Source organism: Chiloscyllium plagiosum, unplaced genomic scaffold (assembly GCF_037043375.1).
Source record: "Chiloscyllium plagiosum isolate Xiang-an unplaced genomic scaffold, Cpla_swu_hap1 HiC_scaffold_7, whole genome shotgun sequence".
Taxonomy (NCBI): domain Eukaryota; kingdom Metazoa; phylum Chordata; class Chondrichthyes; order Orectolobiformes; family Hemiscylliidae; genus Chiloscyllium; species Chiloscyllium plagiosum.
The window spans coordinates 112,536,007-112,561,384 of NW_028270145.1; the positions used below are offsets into that span (position 1 = coordinate 112,536,007).

The 25,378-nt window shown below is 48.4% G+C and overlaps 1 protein-coding gene and 1 long non-coding RNA gene across 5 annotated transcripts in view; one reads left to right on the plus strand and one right to left on the minus strand.

The window, feature by feature from the left end:
* tmem198ab (transmembrane protein 198ab) overlaps nt 1-15,602 on the plus strand; it is a 149,251-nt gene extending 133,649 nt beyond the window's left edge. For all 4 annotated transcript variants that reach the window (XM_087989366.1, XM_087989363.1, XM_087989365.1 and 1 more), the window contains one exon: nt 10,531-15,602. In XM_087989366.1, coding sequence (XP_087845492.1) covers nt 10,531-10,680 — 150 coding nt within the window. In that variant the 3' untranslated portion in view covers nt 10,681-15,602. The remainder of the gene's footprint in view (nt 1-10,530) is intronic.
* Nucleotides 1-25,378, minus strand: part of LOC148149680 (uncharacterized) — a 137,217-nt gene that overhangs the window by 88,033 nt on the left and 23,806 nt on the right. The gene's annotated exons all lie outside the window — the stretch shown is intronic.

A 25,378-nucleotide genomic window follows, 5' to 3' on the forward strand; every position in this document is an offset into this window, starting at 1 on the left:
GGGAGTGTGTCAGTATTTACAGGGGGGTCCCCGGGGGGAGTGTCTCAATATTTAACGGTGGGACACCGGGGGGAGTGTGTCAATATTTACAGAAGGGACCCCAGGGGGAGTGTGTCAATATTTCCAGGGGGGACCCCAGGGGGAGTGTGTCAATATTTCCAGGGGGGACCACGGGGGGAGTGTGTCAATATTTACAGGGGGGACCCCGGGGGGAGTGTGTCAGTATTTCCAAGGGGAACCCCAGGGGGAGTGTGTCAGTATTTACAGGAAGGTCCCCAGGAGGGAGTGTGTCAGTATTTACAGGAAGGTCCCCCGGAGGGGAGTGTGTCAGTATTTATAGGGGGGTCCCCGGGGAGTGTGTCATTATTTACAGGGTGTCCCAGGGGGGAGTGTGTCAGTGTTTACGGGGGGGTCCACCTAGGGAGTGTGATAGTTCTTACAGGGGATCCGCGGGGGAGGTGTGTCAGTATTTACAGGGGGGTCCCTGTGGTGGTGGTGGGGGGGGGGTGTGTGTCAGGATTTACAGGGAGTTACCTAGGGGGAGTGTGTCAGTATTTACAGTGGTGTCCCTGGGGTGAGGGGGGGGGAGGAGTGTGTCAGTATTTACAGGGGTGTCTCGGGGGAAGTGTGTCAGTATTTATAGGGGGTCCCGGAGGGAGTGTGTCAGTATTTGCAGGTGGCCACGAGGGGGGGAGTGTGTCAGTATTTACAAGGGTGTCCCTGAGGGGAGTGTGTCAGTATTTACAGGAGGGTCCACGAGGTGGAGTGTGTCAGTATTTACAGGGGGGTTCCCGGGGAGTGTGTCAGTATTTACAGGGGGGTCCCCGGTGGGGAGTGTGTCAGTATTTACTGGGCGGTCCCCAGGGGGGAGTGTGTCAGTATTTACAGTGGTGTCCCGAGGGGAAGAGTGTCAGTATTTACAGGGGAGTCCCTGGTGGGGGGCGGGGGGTGCCGGGTCCGGGGTGGGGGGGGTGGGGGGAGGGTGTCAGTATTTACAAGGGGACACAAGGGGGGAGTGTGTCATTATTTACAGGAAGTTCTGGAGAGAGTGTGTCAGTATTTACAGGAGGGTCCCCGGGGGGAGTGTGTCAGTATTTACAGGAGGGTCCCCGGGGGGAGTGTGTCAGTATTTACAGGGGGGTCCCCCGGGGGGAGTGTGTCAGTATTTACAGGGGGGTCCCCGGGGGGAGTGTGTCAGTATTTACAGGGGGGTCCCCGGGGGGAGTGTGTCAGTATTTACAGGGGGGTCCCTGGGGGGAGTGTGTCAGTATTTACAGGGGGGTCCCCCGGGGAGAGTGTGTCAGTATTTACAGGGGGGTCCCAGGGGGGAGTGTGTCAGTATTTACAGGGGGGTCCCCAGGGGAAGAGTGTCAGTATTTACAGGAGAGTCCCTGGTGGGGGGCGGGGGGTGTCAGCGTTTACAGGGGTGTCCCGGGGGGAGAGTGTCAGTATTTACAGGGGGGACCCTGGGGGGATGTGTTAGTATTTACGGGGGGGCTCCCTAGGGGGAGTGTGTCAGTATTTACAGGGGGGTCCCGGGACGGAGTGTGTCAGTATTTACAGGGGGGGTCCCGGGGGGAGGGGGTGTCAGTATTTACAAGGGGACACAAGGGGGGAGTGTGTCATTATTTACAGGAAGTTCTGGAGGGAGTGTGTCAGTATTTACAGGGGGGTCCCCGGGGGGAGTGTGTCAGTATTTACAGGGGGGTCCCCGGGGGGAGTGTGTCAATATTTCCAGGAGGGTTCCCGGGGGGAGTGTGTCAGTATTTACAGGGTGGTCCCTGGGGGGTGTGTGTCAGTATTTACAGGGGGGACCCTGTGGGAAGTGTGCCAGTGTTTACAGGGAAGTGCCCAGGGGGGAGTGTGTCAGTATTTACAGGGGGGTCCCTGGGGGGAGTGTCTCAATATTTAAAGGTGGGACCCGGGGGGAGTGTGTCAATATTTACAGGGGTCCTCCAGGGGGGTGTGTGTCAGTATTCACAGGGGGTCCCCAGGGGGAGTGTGTCAGTATTTACAGGAGGGTCCCTGGGTGGAATGTGACAGTATTCACAGGGGGCTCCCGGGGGGTAGTGTGTCAGTATTTACAGGGGGGTCCCCGGGGGGAGTGTCTCAATATTTAAAGGTGGGACCCCGGGGGAGTGTGTTAATATTTCCAGGGGGAACCCTGGGGGGAGTGTGTCAATATTTCCAGGGGTAACCCCGGGGGGAGTGTGTCAGTATTGACAGGGAGGACCCCGGGGGGAGTGTGTCAGTATTTACAGGGAGGACCCCGGGGGGTGTGTGTCAGTAATTGTAGGGGGGTCCCCGCAGGGAGTGTGTCAGTATTTATAAGGGAGACCCTGGTGGGAGTGTGTCAGTATTTACAGGGCAATCCCGGGGAGATGGGGGGGTGGAGTGTGTCAGTGTTTACGCGGGGGTCCTCGTAGGGAGTGTGACAGTTCTTACAGGGGAAGTGTGTCAGTATTTAAATTGAGGTCCTCGGGCGGAGTGTGTCAGTATTTCCAGGGGGGTCCCTGGGGTGGGCGGGGGGGGGAGGGAGTGTGTCAGGATTTACAGGGGGTTACCTAGGGGGAGTGTGTCAGTATTTACAGGGGTGTCCCTGGGGTGAGGGGGGGAGTGTGTCAGGATTTACAGTGGGGTACCTTGGGGGAGTGTGTCAGTATTTACATGGGAGTCCCTGGGATTGGGGGGGAGTGTGTCAGTATTTACAGGAGGACCCCGCGGGGTGTGTGTCAGTATTTACAGGAGGACCCCGGGGGGGAGTGTGTCAGTATTTACAGGGAGGTCCCCAGGAGGGGAGTATGTCAGTATTTGCAGGGGAACACGAGGGGGTAGTGTGTCAGTATTTACAAGGCTGTCCCTGGGGCCAGTGTGTCAGTATTTCAAGGGGGTCCCGGAGGGAGTGTGTTAGTATTTACAGGAGGGTCCACGGGGTGGAGTGTGTCAGTATTTACAGGGGGACACCGGGGGGAAGTGTGTCAGTATTTACGGGATGTCCCCAGGGGGAGCGTGTCAGTATTTCCAGGTGGGTCCCTGGGGGAGTGTGTCAGTATTTACAGGGGGGACCCTGGGGGGAGTGTGTCAATTTTTACAGGGGTGTCCCCGGGGGTAGAGTGTCAGTATTTACAGGGGGTCCCAGGGGTGAGTGTGTCAACATTTACAGTGGGGGCCCGGGGGAAGTGTGTCAATAATTACATGGGGGACCCCGGAGGGGAGTGGGTCAGTATTTACAGGTGTTCCCTGGGGTGAGTGTGTCAGTGTTTACAGGGGTGTCCCCGGGGGGAGTGTGACATTATTTACAGGGGTTCCCGAGGGGAGTGTGACAGTATTTACAGGGGTGTCCCCGGGGGGAATGTGTCAGTATTTACAGTTGGTTCCCGGTGGGGAGTGTGTCAACATTTACAGGGCAGACTCTGGGGGGTGGGGGGGGGGCGGTGGAGTATGTCATTGTTTACAGAGGGGTCCCTGGGGGGAGTGTGTCATTATTTCCAAGGGGGTCCCTGGGGGGAGTGAGTTAGTCTTAACAGGAGGGTCCACGGGTGCGAGTGTATCAGTATTTACAGGGGGACACCTGGGGGGGGGGGGGGGGGGGGGGGTGGGTGGAGTGTGTCAGTATTTACAGGGGGTCCTGGAGGGAGTGTGTCAGTATTTCCACGGGGGTCCCCGGGGAGTGTGTCAGTATTTCCACGGGAGTCCCCGGGGGAGTGTGTCAGTATTTACAGGGGACGCCAGGAAGCAGTGTGTCAGTATTTACAGGGGGGTCCCCAGAGGGGAGTGTGTCAGTATTTACAGGGGGTTCCCCAGGGGGGAGTGTGTCAGTATTTACAGGGAGGACCCCGGGGGGTGTGTGTCAGTAATTGTAGGGGGGTCCCCGCAGGGAGTGTGTCAGTATTTATAGGGGGTCCCTGGGGGGGAGTGTGTCAGTATTTACAGTGGGTCCCGGAGTGTGTGTGTCAGTATTCATAGGGGGGTCCCCGTAAGGGGTGTGACAGTACTTACAGGGGATCCCCGGGGGGAGTGTGTCAGTATTTACAGGGGGATCCTGGGGGTAGTGTGTCAGTATTTACAGTGGGGTACCTGGGGGGGAATGTGTCAGTGTTTAGAGGGGGGTCCATGGGGGGAGTGTGTCAGTATTTACAGGTGGGTCCCCACGGGGAGTGTGTCAGTATTTACAGGTGAGTCCCTGGGGGGTGTCAATATTTACAGGGGTGTCCCCAGGGGGAGTGTGACAGTATTTACCGGGGGGTTCCCAGGGGGAGGGGAGTGTGTCATCATTTACAGGGGGGGACCCCGGAGGGAGTGGGTCAGTATTTACAGGTGTTCCTTGGGGTGAGTGTGTCAGTGTTTACAGGGGTGTCCCCGGGGGCAGTGTGACAGTATTTACTGGGGGTTCTCCGAGGGGAGTGTGACAGTATTTACAGGGGTGTCCCCGGGGGGAATGTGTCAGTATTTACAGGTGGGTCCCTGGGGGGAGTGCGTCAACATTTACAGGGCGGACCCTGGGGGGAGTGTGTCAGTGTTTACAGGGCGGTCCCCGGGGGTTGGGGGAGGTGGAGTGTGTCATTGTTTACAGGGGGTCCCTGGGGAGAGTGTGTCAGTGTTTACAGGGGTGTGCGCAGGGGGGAGTGAGTCAGTCTTTACAGGAGGGTCCACGGGTGGGAGTGTGTCAGTATTTACAGGGGGACACCGGGGGGGAGTGTGTCAGCATTTCCAGGGGATCCCGGAGGGAGTGTGTCAGTATTTCCACGGGGGTCCCCGGTGGGGGGGGGGGAGTGTGTCAGTATTTACAGGGGGTCCCCGGTGGGGGGGGGGAGTGTGTCAGTGTTTACAGGGGGTTCCCCAGGAGGGGAGTGTGTCAATATTTACAGGGGGTTCCCCAGGAGGGGAGTGTGTCAATATTTACAGAGGGTCCCCAGAGGGGAGTTTGTCAGTATTTACAGGAAGGTCCCCGTAGGTGGTGTGACAGTATTTACAGGTTGGACCCCGGGGGGAGTATATCAATATTTACAGGGGGACCCTGGGGGTAGTGTGTAAGTATTTACAGTGGGGTACCTGGGGGGGAGTGTGTCAGTGTTTACAGGGGGGTCCCCGGGGGGAGTGTGTCAGTATTTACAGGGGGTCCCTGGGGGGATTGTGTCAGTATTTACAGGGGGACACCAGGGGGGAGTGTGTCTGTATTTACAGGAGGGTCCCTGGGGGGAGTGTGTCAGTATTTACATGAGGGTCCCCGGTGGGAGTGTATCAATATTTACAGGGGGTCCCCAGGGGAGTGTGACAGTGTTTACAGGGGGTGCCCCGGGGGGGAGTGTGTCAGTATTTACAGGGGGACACCAGGGGGGAGTGTGTCAGTATTTACAGGAGGGTCCCTGGGGGGAGTGTGTCAGTATTTACAGGAGGGTCCCCGGTGGGAGTGTATCAATATTTACAGGGGGGTCCCCAGGGGAGTGTGACAGTGTTTACAGGGGGTGCCCCGGGGTGAGTGTGTCAGTGTTTTCAGGGGGGGTCCCTCGGAGAAGTGGATCAGAATTTACAGGGGTGTCCCTGGGGTGAGTGTGTCAATATATACAGGGGGGACCCCGGGGGGAGTGTGTCGGTATTTACAGGGGAGTCCCCGGGGGGATGTGTCAGTATTTACAGGGGGGTCCCGGAGGGAGTGTGTCAGTATTTACAGGGGAGTCCCGGGGGGAGTGTGTCAGTATTTACAGGGGGGTCCCGGAGGGAGTGTGTCAGTATTTACAGGGGGGTCCCGGGGGGAGTGTGTCAGTATTTACAGGGGAGTCCCCGGGGGGATGTGTCAGTATTTACAGGGGGGTCCCGGAGGGAGTGTGTCAGTATTTACAGGGGGGTCCCGGGGGGAGTGTGTCAGTATTTACAGGGGGGTCCCGGAGGGAGTGTGTCAGTATTTACAGGGGGGTCCCGGGGGGAGTGTGTCAGTAATTACGGTTTGACACTGTGCCCTGGACAGTGTGTATAAAAATTTCCGATAGCTCATTATAATTTTCCTGTGAAGAATCTGTTGTAATTAAGAGTGACTTGTCCAAGATTTCACTGGTTCACGGAATCCTTCCTTGGCTGACAAAGGGCTTTGTGCCATTAATGTCTGTACAGGAGTTTTCACTGAGCAATGCTCTTGAATTATTCCCCTGCCCAGTCTGTATAGCCCTAGACATCCTCCCATGACAAACAGTTAACTCCCTCTTCATATCCCCGATTGGCCTCAATCTCAGGCAACACTTTCCAGTTCCCAACCACTTGCTCTCGGGAAATACTTAATTCATGAGTAATCCCCCAGAACATTCCTGCTGGATTTTTGTTTTCCACTTTCCTGGAATATTTTGAAGTGCTGAGGATGCTGAAGAAATGAAATGCCTGACTGGGCAAGGCCATTGAAATGTGCCGCACAGGCGGAGGCTATTCAGCCCTGTTCATGATGCTATCCACATGATGTACATCTGCAGGAATTGGTTCAAATCCAGCAATCCTAATACAAGCAGCTGGAGGGAAGGCTGTGGTGCAGTGGTTATGTCACTGAACTGGACACTCGCCAGCTGTTACTCTGTGCAATGAGTTCGAATCCCACTATAGCAGATGGTGAAACTTTAATTTAAGAAGCAGGTAGTCTAAGGATGACCATGTAACTACTGTCATAGAATCGTACACTACGAAAGAGGTCCTTCGGCCCGTTGAATCTGCACTGCCAACAATACACTAGTCCCACTGTTGCACATTAGATCCATAGCCTTGACAATTGTAATAAAGTCATGTCTGGTCATGGATTACCTTTAAGGAAGGAAATCAGTTGTTCTTAACTGGTCTGGCCTACAGTAACGTTGTGACTCTTAACTGCCCTCTGAAATGCCCCAGCAAGCCATTCAGTTCAAGGGCAATTAAGAATGGATAACAAATGCTGGTGAAGAGGCAATATACTGAGTCTCAGTTGACACACCATGATGTCAACATCCCACCACAGACGGTATAGGCAAATATTAAAATGTGATAATGATTTGTTTAGAGCCTGATAGATGTATATGAGGGGCATTGTCGTGTTGGATGTCTTTTTCCCCAGTAGGGAGATGTCAAATGTGAGAGGGGGAAGGTTTAAGGGAGATGTGTGAGGCAGGTTAGTTTTACACAGAGGGTGGTAGGTGCCTGGAACATGCTGCCAGAGGAGGGGGGAGAAGCAGATACAATAGTGATGTTTAAGAGGCATTTGGACAAACACATGAACAGGCAGGGAATACACTACAGCGAGGAACAAATTACAGCAGTTGCTGGAATCTGTTCTGAAAACCACAAACGCTTTAGATCATAGCAGTTAGAGACAAGAAACAATCTGCAGATGCTGGAGTCCAAGGTAGACAAGCAGGAGGCTGGAGGAACACAGGCAGCATCAGTAGGTAGAGAAGTCAATGTTTCAGGTGGTAACCCTTCTTCAAGATGGCAGCATCCAAGGAAAGAGAGCAAGCTAACATTTCTGATGAAGAGTTATCTAGATCTGACACGTTAGCTTGCTCTCTCTCTATGGAGACTGCCTGACCCACTGTGATCTCCAGCATTTGTTATTTTTCCGGAATAGAGGGATGTGCAGACAGATGGAATTAGTTTAGAATGGCACCATGGTCAGCACAGACATGGTGGGCCGAAGGGCCTGTTCCTGTGCTGTACTGTTCTTTGTTCTGGTGAAACTATAATTGAGAGATAAATATGGGGATCACAACCAAATATCGGGAAGTTCCCCTCCTCTTCCTCAATATACTAACCCTGGGGATCCATTACATCCAATCAAGCAAGGCCTCAGTATAATAAATAACTCATCTGGAACATTCTCTGGAGTGCAACGCACAAATGTCTGACTCCAGACTGAGGGGGCAATGCACTGAATCGCAGTTGACACACCATGTGGTCACATTGACCAGGCGGAACATCTATTTTTGAGGGTGTTCACAGGATGGGATTTCCGAACAATCAGCAAATGGTTGTCATGGTCACCGTTACTAAGTCCAGCTTTCAATTCTCAATTTATAAACTGAATTTCAATTCCGGCAGTTCCTGTGGTGGGATTCGAATCTGTGTCCCTTGAGCCCACAGTCCAGTCACATGGCCACTTCATGACCATCTCCTGCAGTGGGGTCGGGGGGTTGTGGTTTGCTGTTCCCACATTGCCTGCTGCATTTTGTTAACAGCAGTTTGCATTTATTTGGCAAACACAAATCCCGGAAGCAGAGCGGTTGCCTCCTCATTTGCTGATCTTAAGTGATTATCTCTGCTGCACTGGCATGGCAACACCCTGTCCAATCAGAGTTTACCTGCCCAGTCAGAGAATAAAGATTGACAGTTAACCGTTCGTGGTGCCAATGATGGCCCAACCAATCAGCTCTCTCTTCCCGTGCTATCATCATAGGATCACCACGGTGTAAAGACAGGCTCTTCGGCCCAACAAATCCATACCGACCCTCTGATAAGTAACCCACCCAGACCCATTCCCCTACCCTAATATCCTGCATTTACCCCTGACTAATGCACCTAACCTACACATCCCTGAACAGTATGGGCAATTTAGCCTGGCCAATTCACCAAAGATGTGCATCTTTGCACTGTGGGAGGAAACCGGAGCAGCCAGAGGAAACCCACGCAGACACGGGGAGAATGTGCAAACTCCACACAGAGAGTCGCCCGAGGCTGGAATCAAACCCAGATCCCCCGCGCTGTGAGGCGTCAGTGCTAACCACTGAGCCACCCTATAAATCTGTGTGCCTTGGTTGAAGTCTGAATTTCATGCCCTAGTTCTGAGGAGTGGAAGGTGAAACACTTCCCCTTCTTCAGGTGAATAGTCAGCCCGTTTGGAATCTTTTTCTCCCAGAGGATTGTGGGTCTTTGGAACACTCTTCCTGAAAGAGCAGAATCCTGGGATAGCTTTAAATCAGAGGTGGATAATCAAGAGGAGGTGGTGAGATGGTCATCAGGAGTATAGATTCAACGTTACAGCCATAGGCGTATTAAATGGTGGAGCAGGTTCAATGGGCTGAATGGCCAACTCCAGCTCATATGATTCATGATTTGTATGTTCATGTGTAGAGGGATCACCCCTGGGTCATGTGTGTACCTGTCTATGTATGTGAGAGGTTTGTACTCAGGCCCCTTTCATGTTTTAACCTTTCACACAAAAAAGATTCATTGGTTCTAAAGGACTTTTCAGTGTTTTACCTTGACAGTGTGGGAGGTATTTGCTGCTGGGACAAAGGTAGATAGCCATATGAGTTATGAAGGGGTATAGGGAGGTTAAGTGAGTGATCTGGCAAATGTGGGAAGGTGGGAAATTGCCCAAACTGGAAAAAAGAATAAAGACCATCAGAAATAGGAGCCAGGAAGAGGCCATTTGGCCCTTGAGCCTGCTCTGCCATTCAATAGGATCACGGCTGATCCAACGTACCTCATGTCCACTTTCCCACTCTTTCCCCATAATCCTCAATTCCACTTGATGAAGGAGCGACGCTCCGAAAGCAAGTGCTTCCAAATAAGCCTGTTGGACTATAACCTGGTGTTGTGTGATTTTTAACTTTGTCCACCCCAGTCCAACACCGGTGTCAATTCCCAGGCTGATCACAAAGTAGTAACCTCAGTTTGACATATATGTCTCACCTCTCTACGGGAAAGAGATCCAAAGGCTCTCAACCGTTTGAGAGAAGAAATTCCTCGTTCTCAGTCTGAAGTTGGCACACCTTAAAAAAAACATTATCTAATCGGAGAGAGGAGGCAGGGGGATCGGGATGTCCTGGTGCATGTATCACAGAGGGTTAGTGTGCAGGTCGAGCAAGTAATCAGGAAAGCTGATAGAATGCTATGTTTTATTGTGAAGGAATATGAATGCAAGAGTTGAGGAGGTAATCCTTCAGTTATACAGAGCATTGGTGAAACTGTATCTGGAGTACTGCATACAGTACGGGTTACTGTACTTACAGAAGGATGTTAATATGTTGGAAACAGTTCAGAAAAGGTTTACTAGACTAATTGCTGGAGTGAGTAGATTGCCTTTTAAGGAAAGACTGGGCCTGTATCCTCTGCAGTTTAGAAGAGTCAGAGGTGATTTAATTGAAACATAGAAGATCCTTACTGGGTGGATGTGGAAAGGAGGTTTCCTCTTGTGGAAGAATCTAAAACTAGGGTCTGTAGTGAGGTCGAACAGTGGTTAACATGGCTGCCTCATATTGTTTCCCCTCAGAGGGGTTGTGAGTCTGGAATTCCAGTCCTCACAAGGCAATGGATGCTGATTCATTAAATATTGTTAAGGCGGAGATAGATTCTTGACGACCAAGGGGTTTGGAAGAATGTCGGGGAATATGCAGGAATGTAGAGTTGAGCCTAAAATCGGATCATCCACAATCGTATTGAGGGATGGAGCGGGTTCGAAGGGCTGAGTGGCCTCCTCTTGTTCCTTGTTTGTATGTTGTCATGACACAAATGCTACACAAATGCAAGATCCCTCTTCTTCCCCTATTTTGTTGGTCACGCCTCTGTTTATCTCCCCCTCAGAGCTACATTCAGAACTTCCGAGAGCGCCAGACAGGAGGGGGCGCTCCCTCTGGAGGGTTCAGCTCAAGCACGCACACCATGATCGACGTAGACTATGACTGCAGCTCCACGGTGCCCCTCACAGCCGCCACCCCCGCTGTCCGCGTGTGAGGCAACATGGAGCACGAGGAGACGCAAATTGCAGGAGGATTCTCGCTGTTGGGTGTCTGATGAGAAAGGCGGGGGGGGCGAAGAATGCAGCAGGAAATACAACTCATCAGTTCTTGCCACCAAATAGGCAAAGGGGACCTTTCATGAACAAGTCGATTGTCTCTCTCTTTCTCTCTCTCTCTCTAAACACGACTTAACAAAAACTAGATTTCCCACATCAATGCTCACTTTGAACTCTTTCTGAGTAGATGCAGGCTTCTGCTTTGGGCCTGTCGTTTCCCCCCACCCCAACCACTTTTGATTCTGAGCTGAGGGGAATGACGATGGGAATCAGAACTACATCACAACTTTGGAACTCTCGTCAAGCTGTTGATGGGAAGTGTTTTAAGGAGCATGTCCAGAAGAGAAATGGCATCAACCGTCACTGAAAGAGAGAGAAAGAGAGGGAGAGAGGGAGACCGAGGGACAGCATATTGGGAGCAGGTCTACATTGTCCTCAATGCCCCACTGTAATCATTTCCCTTGTTCTGTATCCTGAAGGGAACTGGAAACCACTGATGCAGCGAGAAAGAGAGAGAGAGAGAGAGAGGAGGGTGACTCTCACCTACAGCGATGGATACTTCACTCAGCCTGCAACCCACCCATGATGCACACATCTTCCCCACCCCACACACTCTCTCCTCCATTAATGCATTGGGAATGAAGGACCTGAGCAGGATATTCCCAATGGCAACTTGCCAGGCAGATTATTTTTATTTTGCATGATGCCAAGCCATGTATGTGCGTGTGGAGGGAAATGTGCTCCTGCATATAAACTATTGCGCACGGATCTATTCTTGAATATAAAATATTAAGAAGGAAAAGGTACTGGTTTGGGCATTAGAAGAGAAAGTGGATTTTTGATGTTGTGTTAAGCCTCTCTTTAGAAATACCGATTTTGTGTTTCTAAAGCCAGCAGAAAGCAATGTGTGTGTGTGTGTGTCTGAACTTCCTACCTATTGACGGTCCCCAGTTTTTGATCACACTGCCAACTCTCCAGCATTGCAGTCTGGAGTGACCAGGAATTAAAGATTAATTTCCAGAGCAGCCGGTTTAAAAAGCAAACTCTAAGCGAAAAGTAATGGTCAGAATGAAGATGACTTCATAAAAAATAAACTTGCCTTTTTCTTTTCTTTTTTCTCTATTTGATTGGAATGGTAGTTCCAAAAGTTTTGGAAATTGGCGTTGGTAGGCGAGCTGATGTTTAATAGATTAGGGAGAGACATCATGCTCCTTTATTGGAATAACTTTTTTTTTTAGCAAGCATCAGGCAGAGGCAGCCTGGAACAATTACAGAATGCAAGCCCTCGGCACCTCAGAAAGGTCAGCCCCCGCTCTCTGCTGAAGACCTGCTGGTAATTTTCAGCCTCAAACCAGACTGACTTATTGACAAGAGCAACAATCAGAAAGAACCTGGAATGGGTTTTCCCCCGTTATCTGAAAGTAAAGCGTTCACATGAAACCTCCCCTAAGCCGAAATGGCGTAAAGAGAAGAAGCATTAATTTATATGGGAAAAATTTTGTCTTTTTTCATAAAAGCGAAAATCCTCTTTGGATTTCTTTCGCTTAGGTAAAAACAATGACTGCAGACGCTGGAAACCAGATTCTGGATTAGAATGGTTCTGGAAAAGCACAGCAATTCAGGCAGCATCCGAGGAACAGGAAAACGACGTTTCGGGCAAAAGCCCTTCATCAGGAATTTCTTTCGCTTAGCGAAAACAGGTACTAATGTAGGTCTTTGGTAAGAGCAAAGTGGCATAAAGAAAACTTTCGAAAAGCGAGGGATATCTGAATTAATGTCAGTATTGACATGGGCCTTAACTTTGTTAATTCCAAAGGTCTAACCATTTTCAGCTGTTTCATCAATGACCGTCCCTCCATCATAAGGTGTGTGGCATTGTGGCTCAGTGGTTAGCACTGCTGCCTCACAGTGCCAGGGGCCTGGGTTCAATTCCCACCTTGGGTGACTGTCTGTGTGGAGTTTGCACATTCTCCCCGTGTCTGCGAGGGGCTTGATCTGGTTTCCTCCCACCATCCAAGGATGTGCAGTTTAGTTGGATTGGCCATGCTCAATTATCCATAATGTGCAGGCTCAGTACGTTCGGCATGGGAAATACAGGAATGGGATTTGAGGGTTAGTGTGAGCAAGGGTTCTGTAAGATCAGAAGTGGAGATGTTTACACAATGTCCAGCTCTGTTTGTGACTCCTGAGATACTGAAGCAGTTCATTTTCAAATGTAACAAGATGTGGACAATATCAACGTTTGGACTGACAATTGGCAGGTAACAATCATGCCACACAAGTGCCAACTAGTGTTCATCCCCAACAAGAAAGCATCTAACCATTGCCACTTGATTACTGACCAGAAGCTGAACTGATCAAGCCTTGTAAATATAATGGCTGCAAAGTTAACTTAGAGACTGAGAATTCTACAGTGAACAATTCACTTCCTGCCTCTCCAAAGTCTGTTGCTAGATACCAGGCACAAGTCTGTCTCTACAAGCTCCCATCAACACATTGGAAACGAGACACCACCCTCACCAAAGCAGCCGCTTGATTGGCACCACATCCACAAACATTAACTCCCTCCACCACCAATGTTCAGTAGCAGCAGTGAGTACCATCAACAAGATGCACTGCAGAAATTCATCAAAGATCATCAAACATCACCATCCAAACCCATGACCACTTCCATCTCGAAGGAAAAGGGCAGCAGATACATGGGAACACCATCCCCTGCAAGTTCCCCTCCAAGTCACTCACTGACTTGGAAATATATCGCCGTTCCTTCAGTGTCACAGGGTCAGAATCCTGGAATTCCTTCCTTAAGGACATTGTGGGTCTACCTACAGGACATGGACTGCAGCGGTTCAAGAAGGCAGCTCACCCCCACCTTCTCAAGGGGCAACTAGGGACGGGCTAGAAATGCTGACCACGAAGCAACACATATGTTCTATAAAGAAATTTTTGAACAACTTCCAACCAAATTGTTCATAAACAATTCTCAATTCAGGTTGTTCAAGGAAATATTTAGAGTATGTACAAAGTGTCCCTTTTATCTGAGGTAAAATGAGCAGCACGGTAGCTCAGTGGTTAGCCAGAGACCTGGGTTCAATTCCCACATCAGGCGACTGACTGTGTGGAGTTTGTACATTCTCCCCGTGTCTGCGTGGGCTTCCTCCGGGTGCTCCGGTTTCCTCCCAAAGTCCAAAGATGTGCAGGTTAGGTGAATTGGCCATGCTAAATTGCCCACAGTGTTAGGTGCATTAGTCAGAGGGAAATATAAGGTAATAGGTCTGAGTGGGTTACTCTGCAGAAGGTCAGCATGGACTTGTTGGGCTGAAGGGCCTGTTTCCATACTGTAGGGGATCTAATTGAAAATATGTGTTTCTGGTGTGAGGTGAAGTAATAATGCATTTACACATTCCCAATTCAAGATGGTAGGACTGAAGGAGTGCTGCTCAGTTGCAGGTGCTGTCTTTGGAAGGTGACAGTGAGGCCATGGTCCTGCCTACCCTCTCCAGGAGGATGTTACTGATTCTGAAACCATGTGGTTGACGAGTGCCCCTTGCCCAAGACTTTTTGCCTTTGACTAACATCACAGAAAGAAACAAGAACAGAAATGACTGGAGAAACTCAGCAGGTCTGGCAGCATCTGTGGGGAGCGAGAAACAGGGTTGATATTCTAACAGAACGATCCAGAAAGAGAAGGGTTAACACCAGCAGGAAAGGTTGGGAGGAAGGAGCTCTTTGCTGTCGAAAAAGAGGGTGGCTGAGGGAAGACCTAATTTAATATCGTGAAGGGGTTGAGAGACTGGACAGAATGAAGGTGTTTCTAAAGTCCACAATTATGACACAGTCACTGATGGATCATGTAGGAGGTCCAGGAGGGAATCTCTTCATCCAGAGAACACAGCAAATGTGGAACCCACTCCCACTGGGATTGGTAGAAATGAAAAGTCAAAATGGATTTAAGGGGAATTTGGAAAAACCGATGACGGAAAAAGGAGCCACAGATTAGGCTGATAGGGTGAGATATAATGTGGGAGGAGACTCCATGGATCCTAAACTCCAACTTGGAAATGTCGAGCCAAATGGCCAGTTTCTGGTCTGTAAAATTGTTTGCTATAGGTCTTTGCACGGAGGGTATTAAACATCTGGGGAAATGATATAACGGGATGACAATGCGCATGAAACTTGTTACAACAGGAAGGGAGTCATCTCCCCCCTTTTTAAATCCCCCTCATCTGATTGTGACAAATACTTTTATTTCTTTCAAGCCCAGATATCACGTTTGAAATAAAATGAAGTTCACTAGAAATGAAGGAGCTAATTGCCAGCTAATTCTTGAGTGAAAGAAGGTGACATTTTATTGCTGACTAGCATCAAGAGAAAGATTTGATCTGTGTAATGAAACATCAATTATGCACACAAACACAGGTAATATGTTTACAAGAAGTGGGCAAGATGTCCAGTACAAACAGATCGATAACTGTAAGTACAGTTCAAAGCTCTTAGAACCCTCAAGTTTTGAGAATGAATCCTAAGTGCATGATGATTTAGCTGCTTCCTTTTCTTCAGCATTTGTAGAATTCTGGAGTTCCTGCTCAATGGTTATTTTTCTGAGTTGCTTTTTCACAGGGCACTGCCTTCAGAGGTTGAGGGAGACAGAGAAAGGGTAATTCTTCCAGATTCTGTCACTATAAATCTATGTTCTTGTCCTTTGCTTGGCTATGTAAGCTACTGAAATATGGTTTGTTCGTATATCCCCGAGTCTAGCTCCACTGTCTTTCCAAGCTGGATACTCCGCAGGCAACATTTGTTCTCCCAATATGTGAACTTATCATGCAAATGTGAATTAAACAGGATATGAATTTCTTGATGCTGACTTAGTTGTCTGGTTTCATTATCTTCAAATGTAATGGCAATTTTAGTGCATTTTACTGTATCCTGTGTGGGTTCCCTTCCTTGCCTCAATCGCTGCTCAGCTGTCCCCAGCAGCCAATTTAGGTCAGTCTTTGTCCTCTTTAAGAATAGTTTGATCCATGAAGGTTTCCAGTCTTAAGGTCTAGAAGGCACAGTGGCTCAGTGGTTAGCACTGCTACCTCACAGACCCAGGGACCCAGGTTCGATTCCAGCCTCGGATGACTGTCTGTGTGGAGTTTGTATGTTCTCCCTGAGTCTGTGTGGGTTTCCTCCAGGTGCTCTGGTTTCCTCCCACAGTACAAAGATGTGCAGGTTAGAGTGGATTGTTGTGCTAAATTGCCCCGTAGTGTCTAGGGATGTGTGAGTTAGCTGGATTAGGAGTGGGAAATGCAAGAATGGGAGGGGGTTGAGTCTGGGTGGGATGCTCTTTGGAGAGTCCGTGTGGACTTGTTGAGCTGAATGGCCTTTTGCCATGCTGTTGGGTTTCTATGAAAGTCGCTGCTGGAAACTGAAACGTGATAATTCGTGTTTACCATGATGGTTACAAAGCAGATTCAGTAACGGTCGCCCTAGCATCACCTTCCCATCCACATTCCCATCACCTTCCCATCCATATTGCCTCTGGTCTCTGAGGTAGAAAGACATGGGTTTGACTCTCACCACAGAGACTGAGCACACCTTCACACACCCGACGCAGTACTGAGGGAGTGCCGCACAGTTTCAGGAGTCACCTTCAGAATGGTCCTATTTGCCCTCTCAGGGGGATGTAATAGATTCTAAAACCACCCTGTTGTAGAAGGCCTCTCCCCGGTGCCTTGTCCAAGACTTTTTGCCCTTGACTAACATCACAAGAAAAGAAACAAACACAAACAGAAATCTCTCTTCTTCTGTCTTGCTCTTTTCCCTGGTATCTGGGAGGTGGTTGAAGAATTGTGCAGTGGGTGATGGTGGGAGTGGAGGTGGATTCATCATAATTCTGGTAACAGATCGAAAGGAGTGCAATGGGGGGGTTGGCAGGGTAATGGGGGAGATTTCATAGAATCAAATCCCTACAGCGTGAAATCAGGCCCTTCGGCCTAACAAGTCCACACCAACCCTCCGAAGAGTAGCCCACCCAGACCCATTCACTTGCTAAATTCTGTTTGTTCATGTGTTTGCTAAACATGTGCTTCCCTACCCTACACATCCCTGAATGCTATGGGCAATTTCCCATTGCCAATACACCCTAATCTGCACATCTTTAGATTGTGGGAAGAAATCGGAGCAGTCGGAGGTAACCTGCACAGACATAGAGAGAACGTGCAAACTCCACACAGTCACCTGAGGGTGGAATCGAACCTGAGTCCCTGGTTCTGTGAGGCAGCAGTGCTAACCACTGAGCCACTGTGCTGCCTTTGGGTGTCCAATGGCTGGTCGAGTTGAGGAGTGTCACGGACCATCATCGATGCAAGGATTGTTTTTCTCAAACTCTGGTTGGATTATCGACATAGGAGCAGAAGTAGGCTGTTCAGCCCATCAAGTCAACACCATCATTCAATGAGATCACGGCTGGTCTGATAACCCACAACTCCACTTTCCTGCCTTTTCAGAGCCCTTGATTCCCTTATTGACAAACACTTCATCTTGAAGAGTGGGGTGGGTTTCGCAGACGGGCTTTGGGTTTCCTTTGAGAACGATGAGACTGAGGTTGGTCGCTGGAGGAACTGGAATTCGGAAGATACTGCTGCAGAAACCTCCCAAGGATCTACAGATGAGTTGTACACTCTGCACGTGTGTGTAACTGTGTGAACAAGTGCAGACGCATGGGGGTACAGTCCTTGTGTGCTGATGTATAACTCTCAGAATACTGGCTCTCTTCCCATCTCATTCCCGTTTCGCTGGTGCTTTGTCTGGAGAGCCTGGGTCCTGTTACCATCTCTCTGTGACATTGATTGTATAAGCAGCATGTTCTATTGTAGAGACGTGTTGTTCTGTTTTTTTTTGAACAGCAGACCTTGGCCTCCTGTCAAATGTGTTTGCCAATGTCGTTTTCTTTGGGATGTGCCAAAATGTTGGGATTAGTGAGAAAAATGTTAGCTAAGTGTTCATTAAAACAAAATATTTATTTGAACTCTGCTGTGTTCTTGTAATGTGTCCTGATTGATGGCAGCCACTTGGTAGAATAAGAAAACAGAATATTACTTGAATGGGGCGAGTCTGCCAATCACTGTGCTACAGAGGGGTCTGGGTGTCCTTGTTTAGCAAGCACATGAACAAACAGAATTTAGCAAGTGAATCGAGTCAGAGAGTCATACAGCACGGAAACAGACCCTTCGGTCCAACCAGTCCATGCTGACCGTAATCTCCAACTAAGCCAATCTCCACCTGCCTGCTCCTGACCCATTTCCCTCCAACCCTTTCCTGCTCATGCACTTATCCAGATGTCTAATCCATCACATGCAAACCACTCCCTATGTAAAAGATTTGCCCCTCATGTCTTTTTTAAACCTTTATCCTCTCACCTTAAAAATGTGCTCCTAGTCTTGAAATACCACATCTTGGGGAAAAGGCAGCTACCATGAACTCTATCTATACCCCTATTTATAAAATAAACTTCTCTCAGGTCACCTCTCAATCTCCAACACTCCAAAGTCCCAGCCTGTCCAGCCTTTCTTTATAACTCAACCCTTCCATACCCAGCCACTTCCTGGTAAATCTCTTCTGAACCCTCTGCAATGAAGGAGAGTGGAATAAAACAGTGGAAGGATTTGGCTGAAACTGTACATCGGTTGAAAAGCTGAATTCGCATTTTCAATTACATTTCATTACCAAGAGTAAACAAGTTTAAAAAATGTAAAAATTAAGACACTCATTCTCATTCACACCACAGTTATAGAGATGATACCTTGTTGATACCTTTGATAATTCAAGCAAGGTTACGTACTTAACAAAGCATTGGCGATTACGTTATTTTTCCTCACGGTCTTGATTAGATCAGGCTGTAAGAGGAAACTCCAATGATGTAGCCTAGCATTTTGGCTTTGGAGAGTTTCCACAAAGAGGAAGGGTTTATGTACTAGTGTTTTTTAGATTAGATTACTTACAGTGTGGAAACAGGCCCTTCGGCCCAACAAGTCCACACCGACCCGCCGAAGCGTAACCCACCCAGACCCATACTCCTACATTTACCCCTACACCTAACACTACGGGCAATTTAGCATGGCCAATTCACCTAACCCCTGCACATTTTTGGATTGTGGGAGGAAACCGGAGCACCTGGAGGAAACCCACGCAGACACGGGGAGAATGTGCAAACTCCACACAGAGGAGTTTTCTTGTAGCCATGTAATGCATACACTTCAAGATACAGTAGACAGTGAAAAGGGTTACCTCAGATTACAACAGGATCTTGATCAGATGGTCCAATGGGCTGAGGAGTGGCAGACAGAGTTTAATTTAGATAAATGTGAGATGCTGCATTTTGGAAAAGCAAATCAGGACAGGACTTAATGGTAAGGTCCGAGGGAGTGTTGCTGAACAAAGAGACCTTGGAGTGCAGGATCATATCTCCTTGAAAATGGAGTCGCAGGTAGATAGGATAGTGAAGAAGGCATTTGGTATACTTTCCTTTATTGGTCAGAGTATTGAGTACAGGAGTTGGGAGGTCATGTTGCAGCTGTACAGGACATTGGTTAGGCCACTGTTGGAAAGGGTTCAGAAAAGATTTACAAAGACGTTGCCAGGGTTGGAGGATTTGAGCTATAGGGAGAGGCTGAACAGGCTGGGGCTGTTTTCCCTGTAGCGTCGGAGGCTGAGGGTCAGCACATAGAGGTTTATAAAGTCACAAGCGGCATGGATAGAATAAATCAATAAAGTCTCTTCCCTGGGGTGGGGGAGTCCAGAACTAGAGGGAATAGGTTTAGGGTGAGAGGGAAAAGATATAAAAGGGACCTAAGGGGCAACTTTTTCATGCAGAGGGTGGTACGGGTATGGAATGAGCTGCCAGAGGATGTGGTGGAGGTTGGTACAGTTACAGCATTTAAAAGGCATCTGAATGGGTATATGCATAGGAAGGGTTAGAGGGATATGGGCCAAGCGCTGGCAAATGGAACAAGATTAGGTTGGGATATCTGGTTGGCGTGGACGAGTTGGACTGAAGAGTCTGTTTCTGTGCTGTACATCGCTATGACGCGATTCTAGGATTCCTTTCCCGCTGTGAAGTATTTTGTTTGGTGTAAATGTAGCTTCTCAGTAAAGCATCTCTATGCCCTGACTCATCTTCTTATAACAGGACTGCACCGATTCCCCAGGGTGCGGCAATAACTGTCGTGATGGGTGGTGAGTGAAATCAGGGGCAGCCAACACCAGCTCATTGATCAAAATGGCTTTCAGTTCCTCAAAGTCTGTTGGACACTCCCCTTACAATACTCCCCTGATTTTTTTCCCGTTATAAATCTGGAGCAGTCGTTGTGCTGACATTTGTCACAAACATACATTAGAAAACACACATTGCTAAAGTTCTCATGGTTTTTCATTTCATGTGAAGGGCAGGGAACTCCGCTATTCTCTCTTCTTTTTCTACTCTGGCAGCACCTGTCCTTGTCCCAGTTTGGTTACTCACACTCTTGTAAATTTATTTTTTGGTGAGGTTTGTCAGCCCTTTGTAATTTTCTCAATAAAGCTTATAATCATCCTGAGTGGTCCCTCCAAGTCTCAATATACACCAGCACATCAACAAAGTAAATTACAGAATTAGGAAGTCTGACTAACACTTGATTCATCAGTCTCTGGAAAGTGGTTGAGGCATTTTTTTTTACCTAAACGGCAACACCCCAGCATTGAGAGAGCTGGTCAGGTGTGGCAAAGTCTGATATCTCTTGGGACACCTGCCTGGAACAAATCTATCTGGTAAGTGATCTGGCACTGCCAACTCCGTCAATGCAGTCTTCCAAGGGGGGAATTAGGCATGAGTCTGTCTTTGTTGCTGGATTGGTGGATGTAGAATCTGGATGAAGTATCAAGTTTAGGTGCTCACCCTAATGGGACAGTCCAACCGCCCTGACTGTTCTGGATGTAGGTTTGCTCACTGAGCTGGAAGATTCGTTTTCATCATCATGCTAGATAACATGATCAGTCAGCCTCCGGTGAAGTATTGGTGTTAGTGATCCACTTTCTATTTATGTGTTTAGGTTTCCTTGAGTTGGTGATGTCATTTCCTGTGGTAATTCCAATCAGAACATCAACTTGGACCTCATTTACCACCCTCTGAGAAAAATAACAGGAAATGACATCACGACAGCGAATGACATCACCACAGGAAATAACATCACCAACACAAGGAAACCTAAATATGTAAATAGAAAGCGGGTCATAACACCAGTGCTTCACCAGAGGTTCACTGATGATGTTACCAAGTATGGTGACGAAATGTCTGAAAACGAACCTTCCAGCTCAGCGAGCAAACCTAGATCCAGAACCTCAACCTGAGCTACAAATCTTCTCCAAACTTGCTCTGACAGTGTTCGCTCAAGTTAAAAGTCACGCAACACCAGGTTACAGTCCAACAGGTTTATTTGCAAGTACAAGCTATCGAAGCACTGCTCCTTCATCAGGTAGCTAGGACCACTCTGAAAGCTAGTGTTTCCAAATAAATCTGTTGGACTGTAACCTGGTGTTGTGTGATTTTTAACTTTGTCCACCCCAGTCCGACACCAGCACCTCCACATCACATGTTCAATTAGATGGTTTTCCAGCATGTATTGGACTTCTGTATTGGAGGAGAAAGTGAGGACTGCAGATGCTGGAGATCAGAGCTGAAAATGTGTTGCTGGAAAAGCGCAGCAGGTCAGGCAGCATCCAAGGAGCAGGAGAATCGACGTTTCAGGCATGAGCCTGAAGAAGTGCTGGTTCCTGAAGAAGGTCTCATGCCCGAAACGTCGATTCTCCTGCTCCTTGGATGCTACCTGACCTGCTGCGCTTTTCCAACAACACATTTTCAGAGACTTCTGTATTGGGCCTAGTTTCTGCATTTAAAGCATAAAGTTACCACTTGAGAGGATTCACCAGCATCCAAATCACGTTTAGATAGAGTTGTACACCCTGCTTTGACCATGAAGACTGTTTAAACTCAATGAGTAAACCAGTTAGGCCTTGCCATTCTGAATTTGAAACCATTGAGCCTAACCTCCCCAGTTAGTCAGTGGGTCAATAGTCCAGACCTTCTTCGGCCTCACCCTCACTATCTCACCCTTGCCTCACTACCTGACACGTCTGTACTTGCTCATTCTTTTGACATATTGGTAAGCGGGTAACGGGGAAGGCAAATGGAATGTTGGCCTTTACTTCAAAGGAAATGGAGCATAAAAGGAGGGAGATTTTGCTAAAACTATACAAGGCTGTAGTCAGACCCCAGCTGGAACACTGTGAACAATTTTGGGCTCCTTATCTAAGGAAAGACACTGGAGACAGTCCAGAGAGAGTTCACTGGGCTGATCCTGGGTATAGATGGACCGTCTTATGAGTAGAGGTTGAGTAGATTGGCCCTGTACTCATTGGAGTTTAGAAGAATGAGAGGTGACTTTCTTAAAACATTCAAGGGTCTGGGAGGATTTGGAAGGGTAGGTAGTGAGAGGTTGTTTCCCTTTGGGAGGAGAGTCTAGGACCAGGGGGCATCATCTCAGAATAAGAGGACCAGGGGGCATCATCTCAGAATAAGAGAGATGAGAAGGAATTTCTTCTCACAGAGGGGAGTGAATCTGTGGAATTCTTTACCACAGAGGGCTGTCGAGGCTGGGTCACTAAATATATTTGAGGCTGAGACAGCTTTTTAATCAGGAAGGCAATCAAAGGTTATGGGGAAAAGGTAGGAAAGTGTAGTTGAGGGTTATCAGATCAGTCGTAATCTCATTGAATGGTAGAGCAGACTTGATGGGCTGAAAGGCCTACATCTGGTGCTGGGTCTTATGGTCTTTTCCCAGCAATGAGTCCGTGGCTGGTTTGTTTGAGTTTTGGATTTCCATCTACTCCTAAAAACACTGGTTTTCTCCTGCAGATTCTAAGCACCTCCACCTTAAATACATCAATAACTCCATCTCTACTGGTTTTTGAGATAGAAAGTTCCAGAGTCACCCAACCCTCTGAGAGAAAGATTGTTCTCATCCCTGTTCTAAAAGGGCAAGCCTTTGTTTTAGCAGAGTGCCCCTTAGTTCTGGGCACATTCAGAAGGAACACCCTTCCCATTCCTGGCCTTGTCCTGACCATTCAGCATCTTATACACTTCAGTCAGGTCTCACCCCTCACGCCCCTAATCTCAGCCAAGTTTCATCTGTCACCCCTTCCTCATAAGACAACCTGCTCATAAGCCAGTAGGAACGTAAGATATAGGAACAGAATTTAGACCATTGAGACTGCTCCACCATTCAATCATGGCTGATATATTTCTCATCCCACCCTCATTCTGGGTAATCCAAGATGGAGGAATTTGTTAAGCATATTTGTATCATCGATAGTCACAGGTGAGGTGCTGGAAGACTGGAGGTTGGCAAACGTGGTGCCACTGTTTAAGAAAGGTGGTAAGGAAAAGTCAGGGAACTATAGACCAGTGAGCCTGACGTCGGTAGTGGGCAAGTTGTTGGAGGGAATCCTGAGGGACAGGATGTACATGTATTTGGAAAGGCAAGGACTGATTAGGGATAGTCAACATGGCTTTGTGCGTGGGAAATCATGTCTCACAAACTTGGTTGAGGTTTTTGGAGAAGTAACAATGAGAATTGATAAGGGCAGAGCGCTAGATGTGATCTATATGGACTTCAGTAAGGCGTTTGACAAGGTTCCCCATGGGAGACTGGTTAGCAAGGTTAGATCTCATGGAATACAGGGAGAACTCACCATTTGGATACAGAACTGGCTCAAAGGTAGAAAACAGAGGGTGGTGGTGGAGGGTTGTTTTTCAGACTGGAGGCCTGTGACCAGTAGAGTGCTACAAGGATCGGTGCTGGGCCCTCTACTTTTTGTCATTTACATAAATGATTCGGATATGAACACAGGAGGTATAGTTAGTAAGTTTGCAGATGACACCAAATTGGAGGTGTGGTGGACAGTGAAGGAGGTTACCTCAGATTATAATGACCAGATGGGCCAATGGGCTGAGGAGTGGCAGATGGAGTTTAATTTAGATAAATGTGAGGTGCTGCATTTTGGAAAGGCAAATTAGAGCAGGTCTTATACACTTCATGGTAAGGTCCTAGGGAGTGTTGCTGAACAAAGAGACCTTGGAGTGCAGGTTCACAGCTCCTTGAAAGTGGAGTCACAGGTAGATAGGATAGTGAAGAAGGCGTTTGGTATGCTTTCCTTTATTGGTCAGAGTATTGAGTACAGGAGTTGGGAGGTCATGTTGCGGCTGTACAGGACATTGGTTAGGCCACTGTTGGAATATTGCGTGCAATTCTGGTCTCCTTCCTATCGGAAAGATGTTGTGAAACTTGAAAGGGTTCAGAAAAGATTAACAAGGATGTTGCCAGGGTTGGAGGATTTGAGCAATAGGGAGAGGCTGAACAGGCTGGGGCTGTTTTCCCTGGACCATCGGAGGCTGAGGGGTGAACTTATAGAGGTTTATAAAATTATAGGGGCATGGATAGGATAAATAGAGTCCAGAACTAGAGGGCGTAGGTTTAGGGTGAGAGGGAAAACATATAAAAGAGACCTACGGGGCAATGTTTTCACGCAGAGGGTGGTATGTGTGTGGAATGAGCTGCCAGAGGAAGTGGTGGAGGCTGGTACAATTACAGCATTTAAAAGGCATCTGGATGGGTATATGAATAGGAAGGGTTTGTATGGAAACAGGCAAGGTGCTAGCAAGTGGGACTAGATTGGGTTAGGATATCTAGTCAGCATGGACAGGATGGACCGAAATCACCTCTATGACCCCTGTCCTCTCTCCTAACCTTTGAATTTCAAGAACCTATCTCTGCTTTAAATACACTCTATTAGCTTCTATACCCCACTGCAACATCCTCTGGCTGAAGAAGTTCCTCCCCATCTCAGTTCTGAAGTGTCGTCCCTTCACTCTGAGGCTGTGCCCTCCGGTCCTCGTCCCTCCTACTAATGGAAACACCTTCTCTACACCTACTCTATCCAGGCCTCTGAGTATTCTGTGAGTTTCAATCAGACCTCCCTCATCCTTCTAACCTCCATCGAGTACAGACCCAGAGTCCTCAACCACTCCTCGTATGACAAGCCCCTCCTGCCCGGGATCATTCTTGTAAACCTCCTCTGGATCCCCCTCCCAGGCCAGCACAGGCTTCCTTAGACACAGGGAACAAAACTGCTCACAGTATTCCAAATGCAGTCTGACCAGAGCCTTATACAGCCTCAGCATTACACATCTGCCCTTGTCTTCCAACCCTCTTGAAATGAATGTTAACATTGCATTTGCTTTCCTAAGTACCCGCTGAACTTGCAGGCTAATCTGAACAGAATCCTGAACTAGGTTTCCCAAGTCCCCTTGTGCTTCAAATTTCCAAAGCCTTTCCCTATTTAGAAAATAGTCCTTGCCTCTATTTTTCCTACCAAAGTACATAACCTCACACTTTCCCACATTGTATTCCATCTGCTACTTCTTTGCCCATCCTCCCAATCTGTCTACGTCCTTCTTCAGCCTCCTCACTTCCTCAACACTACCTGCCCCTCCACCTAGCTTTGTATCATCTGCAAACTGAGCAACAATTCCCTCAGTTCTTTCATCAGATCGTTAAT